At 43.1% G+C, this 15141-nt stretch overlaps 2 protein-coding genes across 9 annotated transcripts; both read right to left on the reverse strand.

Moving 5' to 3' along the window:
- Positions 1–123: 123 nt before the first annotated feature.
- Positions 124–5490, reverse strand: LOC128770957 (E3 ubiquitin ligase TRAF3IP2-like). Of its 8 annotated transcripts, none has more exons than XM_053886048.1 (10): positions 5347–5490; positions 3626–3706; positions 2985–3559; positions 2496–2532; positions 2367–2434; positions 2207–2304; positions 1425–1493; positions 1241–1353; positions 1123–1163; positions 124–999 (listed from the first exon to the last, which is right to left on the reverse strand). In XM_053886048.1, exons 2-10 carry the CDS (start codon positions 3652–3654, stop codon positions 947–949), a joined length of 1083 nt encoding a protein of 360 aa, XP_053742023.1. In that variant the 5' UTR covers positions 3655–3706; positions 5347–5490; the 3' UTR covers positions 124–946. The 8 variants fall into 8 exon arrangements, with proteins under 8 accessions (XP_053742023.1, XP_053741996.1, XP_053742014.1 ...); XM_053886021.1 differs by having other exon boundaries at positions 130–999; positions 1089–1163; positions 5347–5489; XM_053886039.1 differs by having other exon boundaries at positions 132–999; positions 1241–1357; positions 5347–5489.
- An 820-nt stretch (positions 5491–6310) lies between these two features.
- On the reverse strand, positions 6311–15139 carry chd1l (chromodomain helicase DNA binding protein 1-like). The gene is made up of 25 exons (XM_053877422.1): positions 14984–15139; positions 14693–14805; positions 14258–14364; positions 14077–14188; positions 13977–14008; positions 13419–13500; positions 13176–13338; positions 12433–12588; positions 12274–12363; positions 12100–12196; positions 11946–12019; positions 11578–11688; positions 10801–10915; positions 10565–10718; positions 10271–10442; positions 10057–10202; positions 9524–9687; positions 8925–9121; positions 8749–8847; positions 8610–8680; positions 8418–8532; positions 7344–7452; positions 7061–7258; positions 6810–6891; positions 6311–6732 (listed from the first exon to the last, which is right to left on the reverse strand). The coding sequence occupies exons 1-25, from the start codon at positions 15075–15077 to the stop codon at positions 6610–6612; spliced, it is 2976 nt and encodes a 991-aa protein (XP_053733397.1). The 5' UTR covers positions 15078–15139; the 3' UTR covers positions 6311–6609.
- Positions 15140–15141: the final 2 nt, after the last annotated feature.

Below are 15141 nucleotides of genomic sequence, written 5' to 3' on the forward strand. Positions count from 1 at the left end.
ATTGACATCGTGTTTCCTATACAGTAGCACCTATAACCCTCGCGTCGGCTATTTTGAATGGCATTCGACTTACGTCCAATCGGACTTACAACCGGTTGGTCAGATGTTACTTGAACTTGGTCTGTGAGGTGGACGACCTGTTAACAGGGTAGTAACTATTTACAGACAAAAAGAATCATTTGATTCAAATAGCACAGAATAATCGTGTATTTTTCAGTGCACTGCATTATACAAAGTGATATAACCAACATCCATAATGACTGGGTTATAGGGGAAATATTAGGTTTAAAAAAAACTACACAATATAAGCACTAAAATTGTCTGTGTAATTTATGCAGCAAAAACTCACGTGTCTGTTTCGTTATTCTAACTACGCCACAAACTAAAACACCAAGTGAATGTGATGGCCCAAATACGGCGCACACAGAACCGCACAGCGAGCGGGAACAAAGGTGTCAGCAGCTTTGGTTGTTACAACTTCTGCTGACACCATCCCAGAGACAAGAATGCTGCTCACCACGTCAGTAAACCTCCACAAGGCCTGCAGGCAGAAGGCTCGCAGGTCGCTGCTTGTTCGTGCCTCACAGTCAACATCAGGGTGGAGTTGAAGAGACACACATGAAATGGTTTTTAACGTTAACGTCATTGTCATAACAAAGTCTAATGTTACTATTATTCTTTCTGAGCAATAGGAAGTGAGATAAATAAGCAAAGTTCCACAGTGGCAGATACTTCCAGAAACCTTCCAGGAAGGGAAACACACGAGAACAGTTTCAATGTTTTTATGCAACATATTTACAACGTCTCCAGAACAATTTGATCTTCACTGTGTGGTCAGCCTCAGTCCAGTCTCTATATGGGGATGGACACGATGGTGGGTAACTCTCCCACTGGAGGGGGGTTGTACTTCTCCACTCTCATCAGCCGCCGCAGGATGTCATCGCGGTCACGCGGCCAGCCAAACACGTGTGTGTTCTGGAGCCAGTTTGGGACATGACACTGCCAGCGGAGAAGAAACCTCGGTGATTGGAGGCCAGTTACAGAGGCACAGTCAGGCACTGAAGGCGCAAACACGTCAACCAACCAACCTTTCTGGCCCCGGGGAACAAGATAGGAATGAACCTGAAATTCTTGCTCCCATTCTGGATGAATTCGTACTGGAGCTGCGAGTCCAAACGCACAATTACTGTCAACACGCTTCAGAGTGAATGTTTGCGTGCGCGGTGGTGAGAGTGTGTACCTGTTTGTGAATGTAGACGGTGTTGCAGGTCCGCTGGTCGTGCTCCAGGCCCGCAGGGAAGGCCGTGACTGTGTTGTAGTATTTGGGGCTGATGATGATGATGATGAGATACTCTTTCTGGGGACACCTCCTCATTAGAGGACAAGCTGACACGGACGAGCTGCTCAGTCAGTGGCCACCTTACCTCGGTGAGGAAGCGCTCCATGAAGTCAATCGTGCTGATGCTCCTGAACTGCTGCTCGAAAATGTCAATCTGAAATGAAAGAGACCTTCAGTCGCGGCAAGGTGAAGGTGTCGCCACAGGCACCTGCCTTCATGTATGGAGGACCAGCGAGCGAACAGAAAAAAAAAAAAAAAAAAAAAAAAAAAAAAAAAAAAAATATATATATATATATATATATATATATATATATATATATATATATATATATATAATATATATATATATAAAATTTATCATAAATATATGATACAATATACAAACATATTTTTAAACTCATAATTTTTTTTATTATTTTTTTATTATTATATATATATACTGAATATAATATATTATTATAATAGTTTTATTATAATATAATTTAGCGTAAATATATAATAAATGATACATATATTTTTTCCGCTCACTTTTTTCAACTCATGAGTCTTACATATATATATATATATAGTTTATTATATTATTATAATAATAGATAATAATTTAATTATTGTAATTATATATTGTATTAAATACATTTATTGTTGCAATAATATATTATTAATTATTGATAAATTAATTAATTCTAATTATTGTAATAATATGATTTATCATAAATATATAATAAATTATACACACACATATATATGTGTGTATATGTATATATAAATGTATGTATGTAAATATATATAAAAGAAAATGAGTGAGAGCTTCAGCCATGCTTCACAGCTCATGTTCAGGTGACCTGGATGACCAGGTCTGGGACTCACGTGAGTGTCGAAGCCGTTGTGACGCAGCAGAGCAACAAAGTTGATGACCTCCTTGACGTGGTTGTCGTTGTCGGCCTCGTAGGTGACGAACACCCGCCCTGTAGCGAACAAAGGTTGAGAAATAAAGCAGTGAGATGCTCCGTCTGAGGTCCACACTCACTCTGCTCCAAGGACAAGGAGGCGCTGTGTGCAGGAGGCTTCTCCTGAGCTGCTGACTTTTGGCTCCTGCTGGTGTAAAGGGGGACATTTTAACAAGTGAATCACCGAGAGGACAAGCAGGAGTGCTCACCTCTGAGAGAATCCTGGATGAGGAGCTCCAGCAGGGTCTGAGGTGAGGAGGACAAGCATCAGAGCATAGAAAACACAGGCGGTTCAGGAGAGCACCTAAAAGCCTGAGCAGTCTTAGTGTCCACCTCCTGCCCAAGTGCTAGCAGCAATATCTGGGCCGAAGCAGACTATGATGCTCCATGATGACATTGGTGCCCAAATTGTGACTACAACCCTAAATTAGCTGACTTTAAAACTGGGCTTTGAGCAGGGGTCGGGACTGTAGCCGGTCCGTCTCAGGTACGTATAACTTGCTGCATACCTCCACCCCATGACTCTGGATCTGGTTCCTGTATCACAGTTCTGGCTACACAGCAGGGACAGCACCAGGAGGAGGGATTCTAGTCTGCGACCTAGCGGCCTCCAGGGGCCATTGAAAGAGTGAAAAGCCCACGGGTGCAGCAGATGAAGCCCATGAAGACAACTGTAATGGACAGAGGAACTGACTCACAGTAGGGCCCATGCGGGCTGAAGAAAGGCCAGTGAGGATTGGGAAGCCTGTTGAAGCCTTCAGGAGGACACTGAGCGCAGCAGGGCGCCCCTTGTGGTGAGCATGCGTACGGCGAGAGGCAGTGGTGGCGAGTGGGGGGGTTGGAGTGGAGAGAGAGCGGCTGTTCCAGGCTGCACTCTCTCCCAGGGAGGGACCGGAAGTGACCACCGTCTTCAGACCAGCTGGAGTAATCCTTCATAGTCAGGCAGGAGGGCAGACTCGTGGGGTATCCTGACCCACTGCTGGCCCTGCTACCGTGGAGCCAGGCCGCTTCATTGTGACTGGGGAACGGGGTGGGATGGGGAAACCCTGCTGAGAGGCTGCAGGACTGTCGGTAGGAGGAGAAGCTGGAGATGTCATATGGATGAGTCTCTCGGTCGTGTTGGGTTTCTCCATCTGGCAAGCCAGAGGAGAGCGAGTGGGTGTTTGGGTTTGCCATCAGGGCATCGGTGTCGGGATCCTGCTCAGCCGCACTCATGGTTTCATCGTGCTCCTCGGGAGTGTTGCGGCGGCTGCTTGGGAATCTACAAATAAGACTGTAGAGAGAAACAAGCGGGTTTAAAAACATTCCCGTGCCGGAGAGCAAGTTCAGAGATGTTCACCTATTGTGGGCGACCCAAGTAGGCTGCATTATTTTGAGTCATAAAATCCATGAGTGTCTGCTATTAACTGCATGTGAACCCCTGCAGAGATTAATTGTGAAAACAAGGAGAATGTCAAACTGAATCACAGAGACCCCAATACAGGAAATACACTCCAAAACTCACACAGATCTAATGAACATTCGTTACACTTAAAACTCTAGTTCCGTTGCAGTGCATTTTGGAACTTTGGTATGGGCAGTGGGAGGGATTTTACTGGCCAATAGCCGATATTATGGCATTACGTAATGGGCCATATAAAACTATTTCATGGACTGAATGTGGCCCACAGCCCTGGTTTGCAGATTGAAAAGATGAACAGGAGTTGGAAAAAGTATGTTAAAAATACAATTTCTAAATTCAACGGTGGAGGTGAAAATCATACATTTCTAGCGTCAGCAGCAAAGACTTAAGATAAAGATGTAAAGATTGTTTATACGGAAAGACATTTTTGTTTCAGTGAAGAGTGAAAATGTTACATTAACTGCATACATTGGTCTCAATATTGGCTAAAAATAGATACCACATCAAAAGCCTGAGAAACTGTAATGAAGAGCAAAAGATTTTAGATGTTCTTGAAAGCGATGAGGTGCTAAGTTATACTTCCATTTCACTACTATAATGCACCGCAGCAGTTGCTGAAATGAACTCTGTCTGTGGTTGAGTTTGACACCTTGGTCTAAATGTTGTAGCGACAGTGCTGTGGTTAACAAGCTTGGAAAATACAGTATTTTAGCATGCCAGGTACGAGGTACAAATACACAGAGGAAGTCAAACCACTGACGCAGCAACTGGGACTCGTCACAAGCCGAGGAAGAATTTACCAGTGGCAGGGAAACATGGTTAAGACACGTCAAACGCCAAGCTGACCAGTCACTGGGAACATTCAGAGACAGTGGGTGGATGCTCAGCAGGTCTGTCCTTGCTATGACATCACCAAACTTCCAAGATGGTTATTTTGAGAGACACGAAATACGGAGAGAAGAATGACGTCAACAACTTCAGGCTCATGGAAGGCAATGTTTTCCAGACACCATGTTGTAGAAAATGAGGTTCATAAACATTCTGTCATAACAGAGGTCATGAAAACGGTAAGGTTAGTAAGTCAAAGATCTGACACATACAAGTCCAATAAAACATGATTAAATGAGAGATTTGGGTGGGTCTAAATGTTTTCTGAAACATTGCACTAGTAATAATCTCAACAAGTATAAGATAATTTCAGACTTGTGTTTAAAATAACTGATTCATATGCTAATTCAAGGGCATTATTTCTAAAGAAAAAAGGACGTATTGTGGTATATTCTTCATGTGATAGGCGCATAACGCACCACACAACAAACCTGATCAAAACATGTACCGTCAATTGTCTGAATGAAACTTTATACAGGGTGAAGATACTTCATGGACGCAGTACTTTTCCAAGGTAGTTCATTTGCGTCAGAGGTGGATGTTGGCGGTTCTTCTCCCACACAGGGGCTTTTCTGACGACTCCAGGAATTATGACCGCAAATTCGAAGTCGCACATTCGAAACCTACAAACCTAAAAACCTCTCCATATTTGTACAAGAGTCTCGACATTCATGGTTCGAATGGTCCGTCAAAGAGCGGCAGCTTTTTAAAACGTTGTAAAGCACCCGCGGGTGAAAGTTTGGTCTGAAGAACAGTAACACAGAACTCACGGCGGCCGCGTCCCGTCCTCCAGCTGGCGTCACTGAGAGAAACTCCACACGTCAGGAGCCGCAAGTGTCGGCGCTGGCTGGCGAGAAGCAAATATTATTGAACACTTGACGTGACGGCCGGCAGCTCCGCCCCCACGCGCAGGCGCAGTCACGTTACTATCACGACCGACGACGAGGAGCTGAAGTGACGTCAAATAATTTGCATTAAAAAAAAGTTTCACGATTCATAACCGTCCTTTGAAAACGTGACCCAAAATGTTCCGCAGCAAAAATGGCACACTTCCGTGACTACAAGGATAAAACAGTATTTGCATTCAGGGTCAGAGTGTCTTCTGTGTTCAGAGGAAGAGCAGTGCTGTTGGTTTCCTCCTTGTGATCTGTCAGAAAGCATGAAAGTAGGTCACATGACAAACAATCTGTCATGAAGTCTCACTGCTGCAGCGCCCTCGCGCTACAGCTCATCTCATGGCTTCCCAGAACTGAGAGACCCGGGTGTCCCTCAGCCGCTCCTCTGGACAGTGGATCTGCTCTCAGAGAGCTGCCTCGCAGAGAATAAACTCATGTCACTCATTCGTGTCAGCAAACTTTAAAGTCTCATGGTCACCACCTTCAGCTCCTGACCAAAGTTAAGGACTGTGATAAACCAGAGGAGGACAGCTTTGCCTTCATCATCCTCATCCCACACCAAACCAGAGAGAAAGCTCCAGGTCCAACACAGTGGAATCGTCTGATGGAGCCCGACTCATACGGTCCAAGAGGAACTCTTGGACAGTTCAAGGTCAAAAATTCAGAAATCCAAAATCATTGTAACCTCGATGACAGAACCAACAGAGGAACAAGGTTCTTCTCCAGCACTAGCTAAACAAAACCCTCAAGAAGCCTTGAGCATCCTGGTGAGGATCAACAGAAGGTCTTACTAACCATGTTTTCTACAATTAAAACCCCACAAGATGAAGATGTTTACAGGTGGTTTTATTGACACAAGAATCAGCCATTGATAATAGCATAAAATCGTATTGGATCAAGGTCCATTAAGACACTGACTTATGAATAATAGTTCTGAAGAGGCCATTTTTAGAGGAGAACATGGCCTCCTTGTGTGACATTTGGGAGGGATACTGGAGCAGTATGTGGCTGTGGCCACAGTAGGATTATAGTTCATGTGATCAAAGACCGGAACTCAAAATCAGTCAGAGTTCATGAATCATTTCTAAAAGGCACCATAGAAACCCGCAGCAGGAGATACTCAAGTGTAGGTGAGTGTTATTCCAGCAGATGTTGGAAGGCAGCTGTGTTGACTTTCTGCTGTTTGGAGAAGCAAGAGTCCAGCCAGCCTTTCTGCACAACCACAGCCTGAGGATACTGACTCAGAAGATCTTGCAGCTCCTGATGCAGACACAGAGAGAGTGAGAACGTTATCATTCATTCGGTCAAAGGCAGCGTGGTTAGAAGCTCTACTTAACCTGAGAATGGACTTTGCTTTCAACCTCAGCAACGATGTGGGTGACAGCAGTGCTCATGACCTCCTCTTCATCTCCGTCATAGGTGCACTGGAGTTAAGGAGCCGTGACATTTCAACTGTGATTCCCCTCGGTCTTTTCTGCAGGTCCACTCCCTTAACCAAACAGTGAATGTCAGCAGGACCAACGCAGTCTATTTGTTGTGGAGGTCGGATTATTTAAAGAAGGCTTTGCCGTTAGGTATGAAAGGATATGTGATGAGGTAGCGTGACAGCCTCTTCCTCTCTGACAGCGACAGGTTGAAGAAAAACACACAAACTCCTGCCATGAAACTGGGGAGCTCGTGGAGGGTCTGCAGAGAAGAGGTTCCTGCTTCAGGTTGTCTGCTGCTGGTCTGCGGTGGGGGGGAGGGAGCAGCAGCTGTGTGTTTGGCAGAGCGACTGTGATAGTATCTGTCAGAGTCAGAGAAGTGATAGAGACGTTACTTCGAAGAACGAAGAAATGTAGAGGAAAAATAGTGATGCTGCGTTTCCTTACACGAAGGTTTGAATTCCCCGAGAGGCCAGGTGCTTCCGGATGAGCCGCTCCGTGCCATACCAGTTGAAGCCTTTCGTGGAGTGACCGATGCGCGGGAGATGAACACTGGCTGGAAAAAGACAGTTCTGATCTCATTTAAGCCTGATTGTGTAAAATCCATGCAGCGACAAGTCAAAATACTCGACGATGAAAGACTATTGAATTAGTCTCATGTTCGGCTTCATGTGTTGACCACTCACCACCACTCTCTTTTCTGTGAGTGCACAACCTTAGTACATGCAACAGTTAAAACTCAAATATAAAGTTTCCAAACGACATGTTTTCAACAATTCAACACATTCAACACATATTTACAACAGCAAAATCAGACATGTTGACACGTTTATTCTCCCCTGACATTAAGGCGAGAACATAACCGAGTAAATACTGAAATTACTAGTGATATTGGGAGTCACTTGGAATCAAAAATAAAGCAAGATCAAACATTTTAACTGAATCTCTTGAATATTTTGTTGAATCAGAAACTGAAGTCTGATGGGAGCATCATCCACGAAAATGCCTCATGTATGACCAGGTAAGTGACAAGAGACAAAAACAAAAGAGGATTCCCATTCATAGTTGGCAATGGTGATCGTAGTAGTAAGGAAATATTCAAACCATCTCTGTGTTGTGTTGTCTTTGTGAGTATTCAGGTGAAGTGGCTCACACGTCTAGAGCTTGTTTTTGTAGCCAGCTAGCTGCCCTCTGCTCTCCCATTCTTACCTGGTCACATGACGCCCCACTGCATTGAATGACTGAATGATTTGTTTGCCGACTCTCTGACCAGACTCTAATTTAAGATTATGATTTACATTTGAAGAGTTGGATCAATCACGATGTGAGGAGAGAAACCACAAGCGCTTGTAGTTATTTTAAATATTGTTCCTGGACAGATTTGTGCCTATGTACAGCATTAATGCGTCAGAGCATCTTCCCGGTGGGTTTGAAATGTGCATCACAGCAGCAGTGATAGAGCCGATTTGTGTTGTTCCGTGCTTTGTGATATGAACCCATCCTAATGGTGTCTGTTCCTACCCTTCTTTCTTCTGGCAGCTGTGTAAATCTTCTTCAGTCCCTCGTCGAGGGCGGTGAGGAGGATCCCCGACAGCTTGTTGGCTTTGTCTCTCTGCTGTGCCACGATAAGGGCCAGCTGGGGGGAACATGCAGGAGCAAAAACAAAATCTCTCTTTCACTATACACAAACAGGCTGATTCGCAGCCTTCGTACCTGATCTTGTCCATCTACCCGGGACTGCTTGTCATCGATGGGAAACAGCAGTACGTTTCCAAGCTCCAGATCTGCATAACAAGATGAAAACCCATTCGGTCTGGATCATCGCTTTGACTCAGGCATCGGGTGATTTTACCTTTCATCTTGCCAGCCATTTCATATCGCTTCCGTGGTTCATCTGATCTCACCTCCAGCGCCGTGAACAAACCGCCTCTGCCCCACCAGCCTGAGTCATCTGCCGAGAATGTTTTTGCTTATGAAATAACACCTGACTTACAGATAGATCTGACTGCCTTTAGCATGGCTTCATACCAACACAGTGCACAATGATGGCATCTCCATGTGCAGCGTGAGGATGAGTGACATCACCCAGAACGTAGTTGATGGCAGTGCTCTCCTCATCAGTGGAAGACACACTCCCCTCATCATCATCATCTTCCTCCTCTTCCTCGCTGTCAGGAGCTTTCAGGCAGAGCGACTTGTAGCCACATGATTCCCACCATTTCATTCTGTGAATTTTGACAGAGAATTCAGGACATTTTACTACACTGATGTGAAATAGGGTAATAAACAGTGGACGGGCTCACTGAGAGTGACTCACAGCGTCTCCATCTTAAGGCTGCAATCCCACACAGAATATCTGGATTTATATCGCAGTATTTGTATGAATGTGGCAAAGATGTAGAGAATTTCTTTTTACAATTGCTAAAGAATTCTTCTGTTAGGGTACAGATAACCGATTTTCGATACATGATGATGATCTTTGTTGACCTTTAGCAGCTGAATGTTTAGAATTTAAAGACTTACTCACAGACTTCACATGGGAATTTGACAGGTTGCATGTAAGATTATGTGACAAAACAGATCTTCAAAGCAGCTAAAGATGAATTCTAGCCAATTTGGCTACTTACTTTTTCAGATATTTCTGCTCCTGTTGCCTCTTTTTCAAGTCCTCCTGAAGTTTGGCTCTCTTGGCTGCAGCCTCCTCCCTCCTCTGCCTCCTCAGCTCCAGCTCGGCCTCCGTCAGTGGTTTCCGCTTCCTGGTGGGAATCCCGAGAGCTGCCGACAGTGAGACCTGGAGATGTGTCCAACCATCAAGTTAGCCTCCAAATGAATGCACAGTCAAATGCAATATTCATCAATGGAGTTGGAGATTTCTTGACCCAATTTCTAATCTATTTACTAAACTATTTGAATTCCTTCAAATACAAACATGTAGTTACAAAAGTGTTCATTAGAAAAGACTCAACTGGACTAGGCAGGTATGGAAGATATTATATTTTTTAAGTTTTTTAAATGTATTTTTTTTTTTAAGTGGACTCACTGAACAACTCTGAATATAAACAAAAGGGACACTGCAGATGACGATAGACTTGTAGGAGTCAAAACCATCAAATAAACACTGAATAATTTGTGATTGAAGTGAGGATAAATAGTGAGTCACCTCTGTTTTATTTCGTAGCGCTCGGCCCTCTACAGCTGCTTTCTCAAACTCAGCTTTCTGTGCCTCCAGAAGACTCTGGAATCTCTCCTGGTCCTCAGAGCTGGTAGCCTTGCTGTAGTCCTTCCCCTCAAAGTAGTACATGTGGTCTGGAATGAAAGTAAAGCATATAGTTAGAGCGATGAGAAAGACAACTTGCATTACATTTCATTCAGACTTTGCTCTTCAGATTCGGCGTCACTCTCGTCTTCCTCTCCGACAGCTGCTTCCTCGTCTTCCCACTGTCCGTTCCGTGATGATCCAAGGATCTTATCCAGTTCTAGGTTCTGAACAGAACTTTCATCAGACGACAGGAGCTTGTCCACACCAAACTTCAGGATCTCACTGAGCTGTGGGAGGTCAGAATAATGAGTGAGCAACGCGAATATGACGCAGAAAAGACACGACAACACTAAACGTCTCAGTTACTACCGACTCGTGCGCATTAGAGTGATGACAAGCTTTCACAAACCTGTAGTCCTCCCGGGGCTGACTGGTCCTGATCCAGCAGCGAGAATCTTCCCTCTTCTATCACTGTGTTTGTGAGACGCAACTTGGACGTTGCGCGAGAGTACATCACTTCCTCTACCGTGTCTCTGGCCAGAAGCCTTATCACCTTCACGGGCCTCAGTGGAAACATACAGAAAATTGAACCACAGATTCGATCAAATCTTACAATCCGCTCCACTGCTCTCATTCATGAAGCACCTGTTCTGACCAATCCGATGAGCGCGTGCAGCAGCTTGCAGGTCATTCTGAGGATTGAAGTCACTGTCCACGAAAATGACAGTGTCGGCAGCAGTGAGGTTCATACCAACTCCACCTGCAGCCACAATCACGACACGTGTGAGCAGACAAATGCAATGCTGGTTCACACACACAGGGATATTGTGTTCACGTTGATATAATATGGTGTTTATTCTAAAAGCATCTGCAGTCAACAGAGGAGACACAAGTTCTTTTGTAAAAGGAAACGTATTACAGGAAACCAGATGTGCATTAACCGAGGTTTAGGTGACCTCGTTTTCCCGGACGTGTTTTACTGCCACGCTTCTTATCTCTTTGTCATCACCTTTCTTTCCTTTCGGTTACTTATTTGAGTGTTTAGAAGGGTAACTGATCTGAGTTGGCTTGGATGTGGAAACCTAGTGAGCGGATACCATATATCACGTAACACTTCTGCAACGACTGACCTGTTATCATATCTTACAACGCACAAACTCAGGAGATGAAAGAAAGTGAACAGGCGTTTAACAGAGATAATGCAACAAAAGGTTTTGGGAAGTAAAAGCAAATTGCACATTTACATCTGCAGAAAATTGAGAAAATAGATATGAACCTGCCCCTTCATAACACAAGTAAACTACTTAGTCCAAGTAACTGCTGCACTTGAATAATAAACCGAGTTTGCCTGTCACTGCTACAACACTTTTTCTACACCAGTGCACTTTTACCTTCATTCTCCAAAAGATATGTTCGGCTCACCTGCTTTTGTGCTAAGAAGAAAGACAAAAATGTCCTTGCTGCTGAAGTTCTTAACAGCGAGATTCCGTTCTTCTCCTCGCACCGATCCATCTAGACGTTCATAGCTGTAACCTGGACAACAGAGTGTTAGAATTTCATCAATATTGCACTCACACACAAGAATCGCTACAGAAACAGCAATTCGAAATTCTAATTTGGTTTCTCAGATGCAATTACATAAATGTTTATCAACTTAATGCTAAAATCATTTAGAAGCAAAATTTAGAAACTACATTAAAATAGAAACCACTGCAATGTCAGATTTGTTGAAAAGTTTACATTCATTTTCCAATGCAGTGTTATTTTTGAGAGAGAAAATAGTAATGTACCTCTATACTCCATGTAATCCTGAAGAATGTCCAACATTCTGGTCAACTGAGAGAACAAGAGTACTCGATGACCCCTAAACAGCCCATAGACACGGTAGGTCAGACACTCAACTCTGCCGCTAGGTGTCACTACTTGACAAATAGTGGGACAAACCCCTCCTGCAGGTAGCTCAGCATGCTGTCTAAAAGACAAAGTTTTCCACTTGCGTCGATCAGATGCTCCCCCATCTCGAAAGGCTCTGGCTCCACCCCTAACATGAATCCAAAACAGTCTTTTGAGTGTCTGGTTGAATCCTGTGACGCATCATTCCACTCAGCTGCCTCTTACCATCGAACAGGTACGGGTGATCGACGCACTTCCTCAGCTGCATCAGTATGTTCAGCAGACGGGTTTTATTGCCGTCTCCGCCGAAAGCCTCTGAAAACAGATCACATAAATGTATTTATATTGGACTTCTGAATTGTTTATTGGAGTTCAAGCTCTCACCAAGATCCTTCATCAATATCGCTTTGTAGTATTTCTTCTGCAAGGCCGACATGCCGTGGTAAACCACCAGCTCCATCTTTTTGGGGAGATCGAGAGCCACTTCAGACTTGACACGTCTGAGCAAGAAGGGCTCCAGGATAGTTTGGAGTTCAGCAGCTGTGACCAAATGAAATAGTTATTTTTGCAGTCTGTATTGCAGTATTGCTGTTTGTCAACCAGACTACACCAAATTATATATTTTGTATATGTTAAAGATAAGAAGATAAACACACTGTCACAATTACACTAAAAGATTATTATTAACAGACCAAGAAAGAAGGGAAAAATAGGATTTAAATGACCAGAAAGGTCACGGTTAAGTGGAAAAAGGAAAATAATGAGGTGTAACTATGCTGCAACACGCTTAACAAAAAGGCTACAAGTTTTATAATTCAAGATTTAGATCAGAAAGATGTCATCTATGTAGTAGTTTGACCTTTAAAAGGTCAGTTTTGCAACACCATTTGTTAGTCATAAACCATTATAATTAACTTTGTCCAGATAAGAATAGAATCGTGTCAGCCAGTCATTTAAGGAAAACACTTTAAATAAAATGCAAAAGTAGGACATTCAATGGCAGCTGAATTGTATCAGAATTCCAAATTGTATTACAGCAATAGTAGTAGTGACAGCAATCTGTAGCATCTATGTTCAATTCTACCACAATAAGAATTGCAGCCAGTAAAAACAGCTTAAGATTTTACCAAGAGTTGGTTGTTTCTGTACATTGGAGTAAGCCTCAACAAATTCTTCAACTTCGTCAGGGTCAAAGACGCTGGGCTGAATGAAGCTCAAAAGAGAGTAGAGCTCCTTCAGGTTGTTCTGGATGGGGGTTCCTGTCAGCAGAACTCGGAAGTCAACTGAAAACTATAAAGCAAAGTAACAATAAACCACAATGATGTAAAGAAATAAACTTAAATGCAAAATGAAAGAGTGAAAAATTGTACATTTGTCAGGGTTTGGTGCAGCAGAGACTCTTGATTCTTCAGGCGATGAGCTTCGTCCACAATCAGAATCTTCCACTTCCACCTGAGGAAGGGACAGAAAAAAATAACTGCCACTAATGTTTGTAATAAAGACCAAAAAACCGTCAATAAGTCGTGCATTCCAATAAATCACAAATTCTTTTAGGCACAATCATCGCAGATCTTGAGAGAAGACATTGTGAAAAGCAGCTTAACATTAATGACAAAATAGAACCTGTTTTTAGTTGTGTTGAATTTATATAACTAGTGTGGTGAGGGTTGCTTCTTTTCAAGTGTGTTCTCTTTCATCCTGTGCTTAGAATGTCTGCAGTGGAAAAGAGAAGCTCTCCTCTTTCACTGTACTTTGTAATGTGAGGTAAAAGAAAACTGTAATGTGCACGATTTGTTGTTTATGTAAAAAACCAAGCATTGTTTTACTTTGTTTCTTTTTTGTTTGTTTTTTGATTCAAACGAGATAATCGCATACCAGACATGATAACATGAGCACAAAAAAGTAACCGTTGTCCATATGAAACTTACCGTCTCAAGAAAGAAGCATCTCTGAGACACAACTGCAAACACATTGGAAACGAGTAAGTTTCATAAATAAAGACAGAATAATAAGTGAACACACACCAACCTCATAAGTGGTCAGCAAAACATGGAAGTCTTGTGCCTTTGCTTCCTCCTGGATCTCTGCCCGTCTGTCGGCATCCCCTTTGTAGCACAGTGCGGTCAGAGATGGTGCGATGCTGGAAGCCCAGATTCATGATATAACGCATGTCACTCATGTTGTCTTCAGACCTAACGATCATCTATACCATTCCAGCTCCTTCCTCCAGTTCTCCAGCACAGAGAGCGGACTCAAGACTAGGAAAGGACCTTTCACTCCATGAGCACCAGATGCGTGGATTAGTAGAGAGATGGTCTGTAAGCAGATGAACTCAATGAGATACTTTTCGCTCCAAAACAAATGAACATGAAAATTGATTGATGCAACATGTAAAAATAGTCCTCAATATATTCTAGCTTTTTCTCTCACTTTAAAAATGAATTGACTTGAATCAACCGTAACACATTTATTCATTGTCATTGAACCTCACATTACTACTCTGTTATTAGGGAACAATAAGTGGACATGTACATGTTTGCACCTACTGACAATGAACCAAAATTTGAGCAGGATGAAGGCAATCTAATAAAATACGACTGCTTTTTGTCATGAAAAGCATAAATGAAAGGAGTCGCTGGCTGACCTGGCAGGTTTTGCCCAGACCCATTTCGTCTCCCAGGATACATCCCTGCTGGTTCTGGAGACACTGAGAGAGCCACTGCACTCCGTCCAACTGGTACTCCCTCAGCTGGATCCCTACACGAAAAAAAGTTACTTGATTTTCGTTAAACCCGCTACAACTTTATGACAGAGCTATAAATTTACACGCGTGTGCAAATGAAGCTATTTTCCCCATCATCCATGTTGTGTACATTTCAGTTCAGTATTGCACGTTATAAAGAACAACTCTGGTAACAACGAAACGAATTCTGACCTTTCAAACCGAAACTCTGAAGCTCACTTTGAGCGATAGGAGTCTTCTTTTTCTTTGCCGTTATGTTTTTTATTTTGGACAAAATATCCTTCATCGTTAGTTTCAGTTTACAAGTGAGAAGAACATGTACAGACAAAACCGCGCAATACTGCTGTCAT

Source organism: Synchiropus splendidus, chromosome 1, assembly GCF_027744825.2.
Source record: "Synchiropus splendidus isolate RoL2022-P1 chromosome 1, RoL_Sspl_1.0, whole genome shotgun sequence".
NCBI classification, from domain to species: Eukaryota; Metazoa; Chordata; class Actinopteri; order Syngnathiformes; family Callionymidae; genus Synchiropus; species Synchiropus splendidus.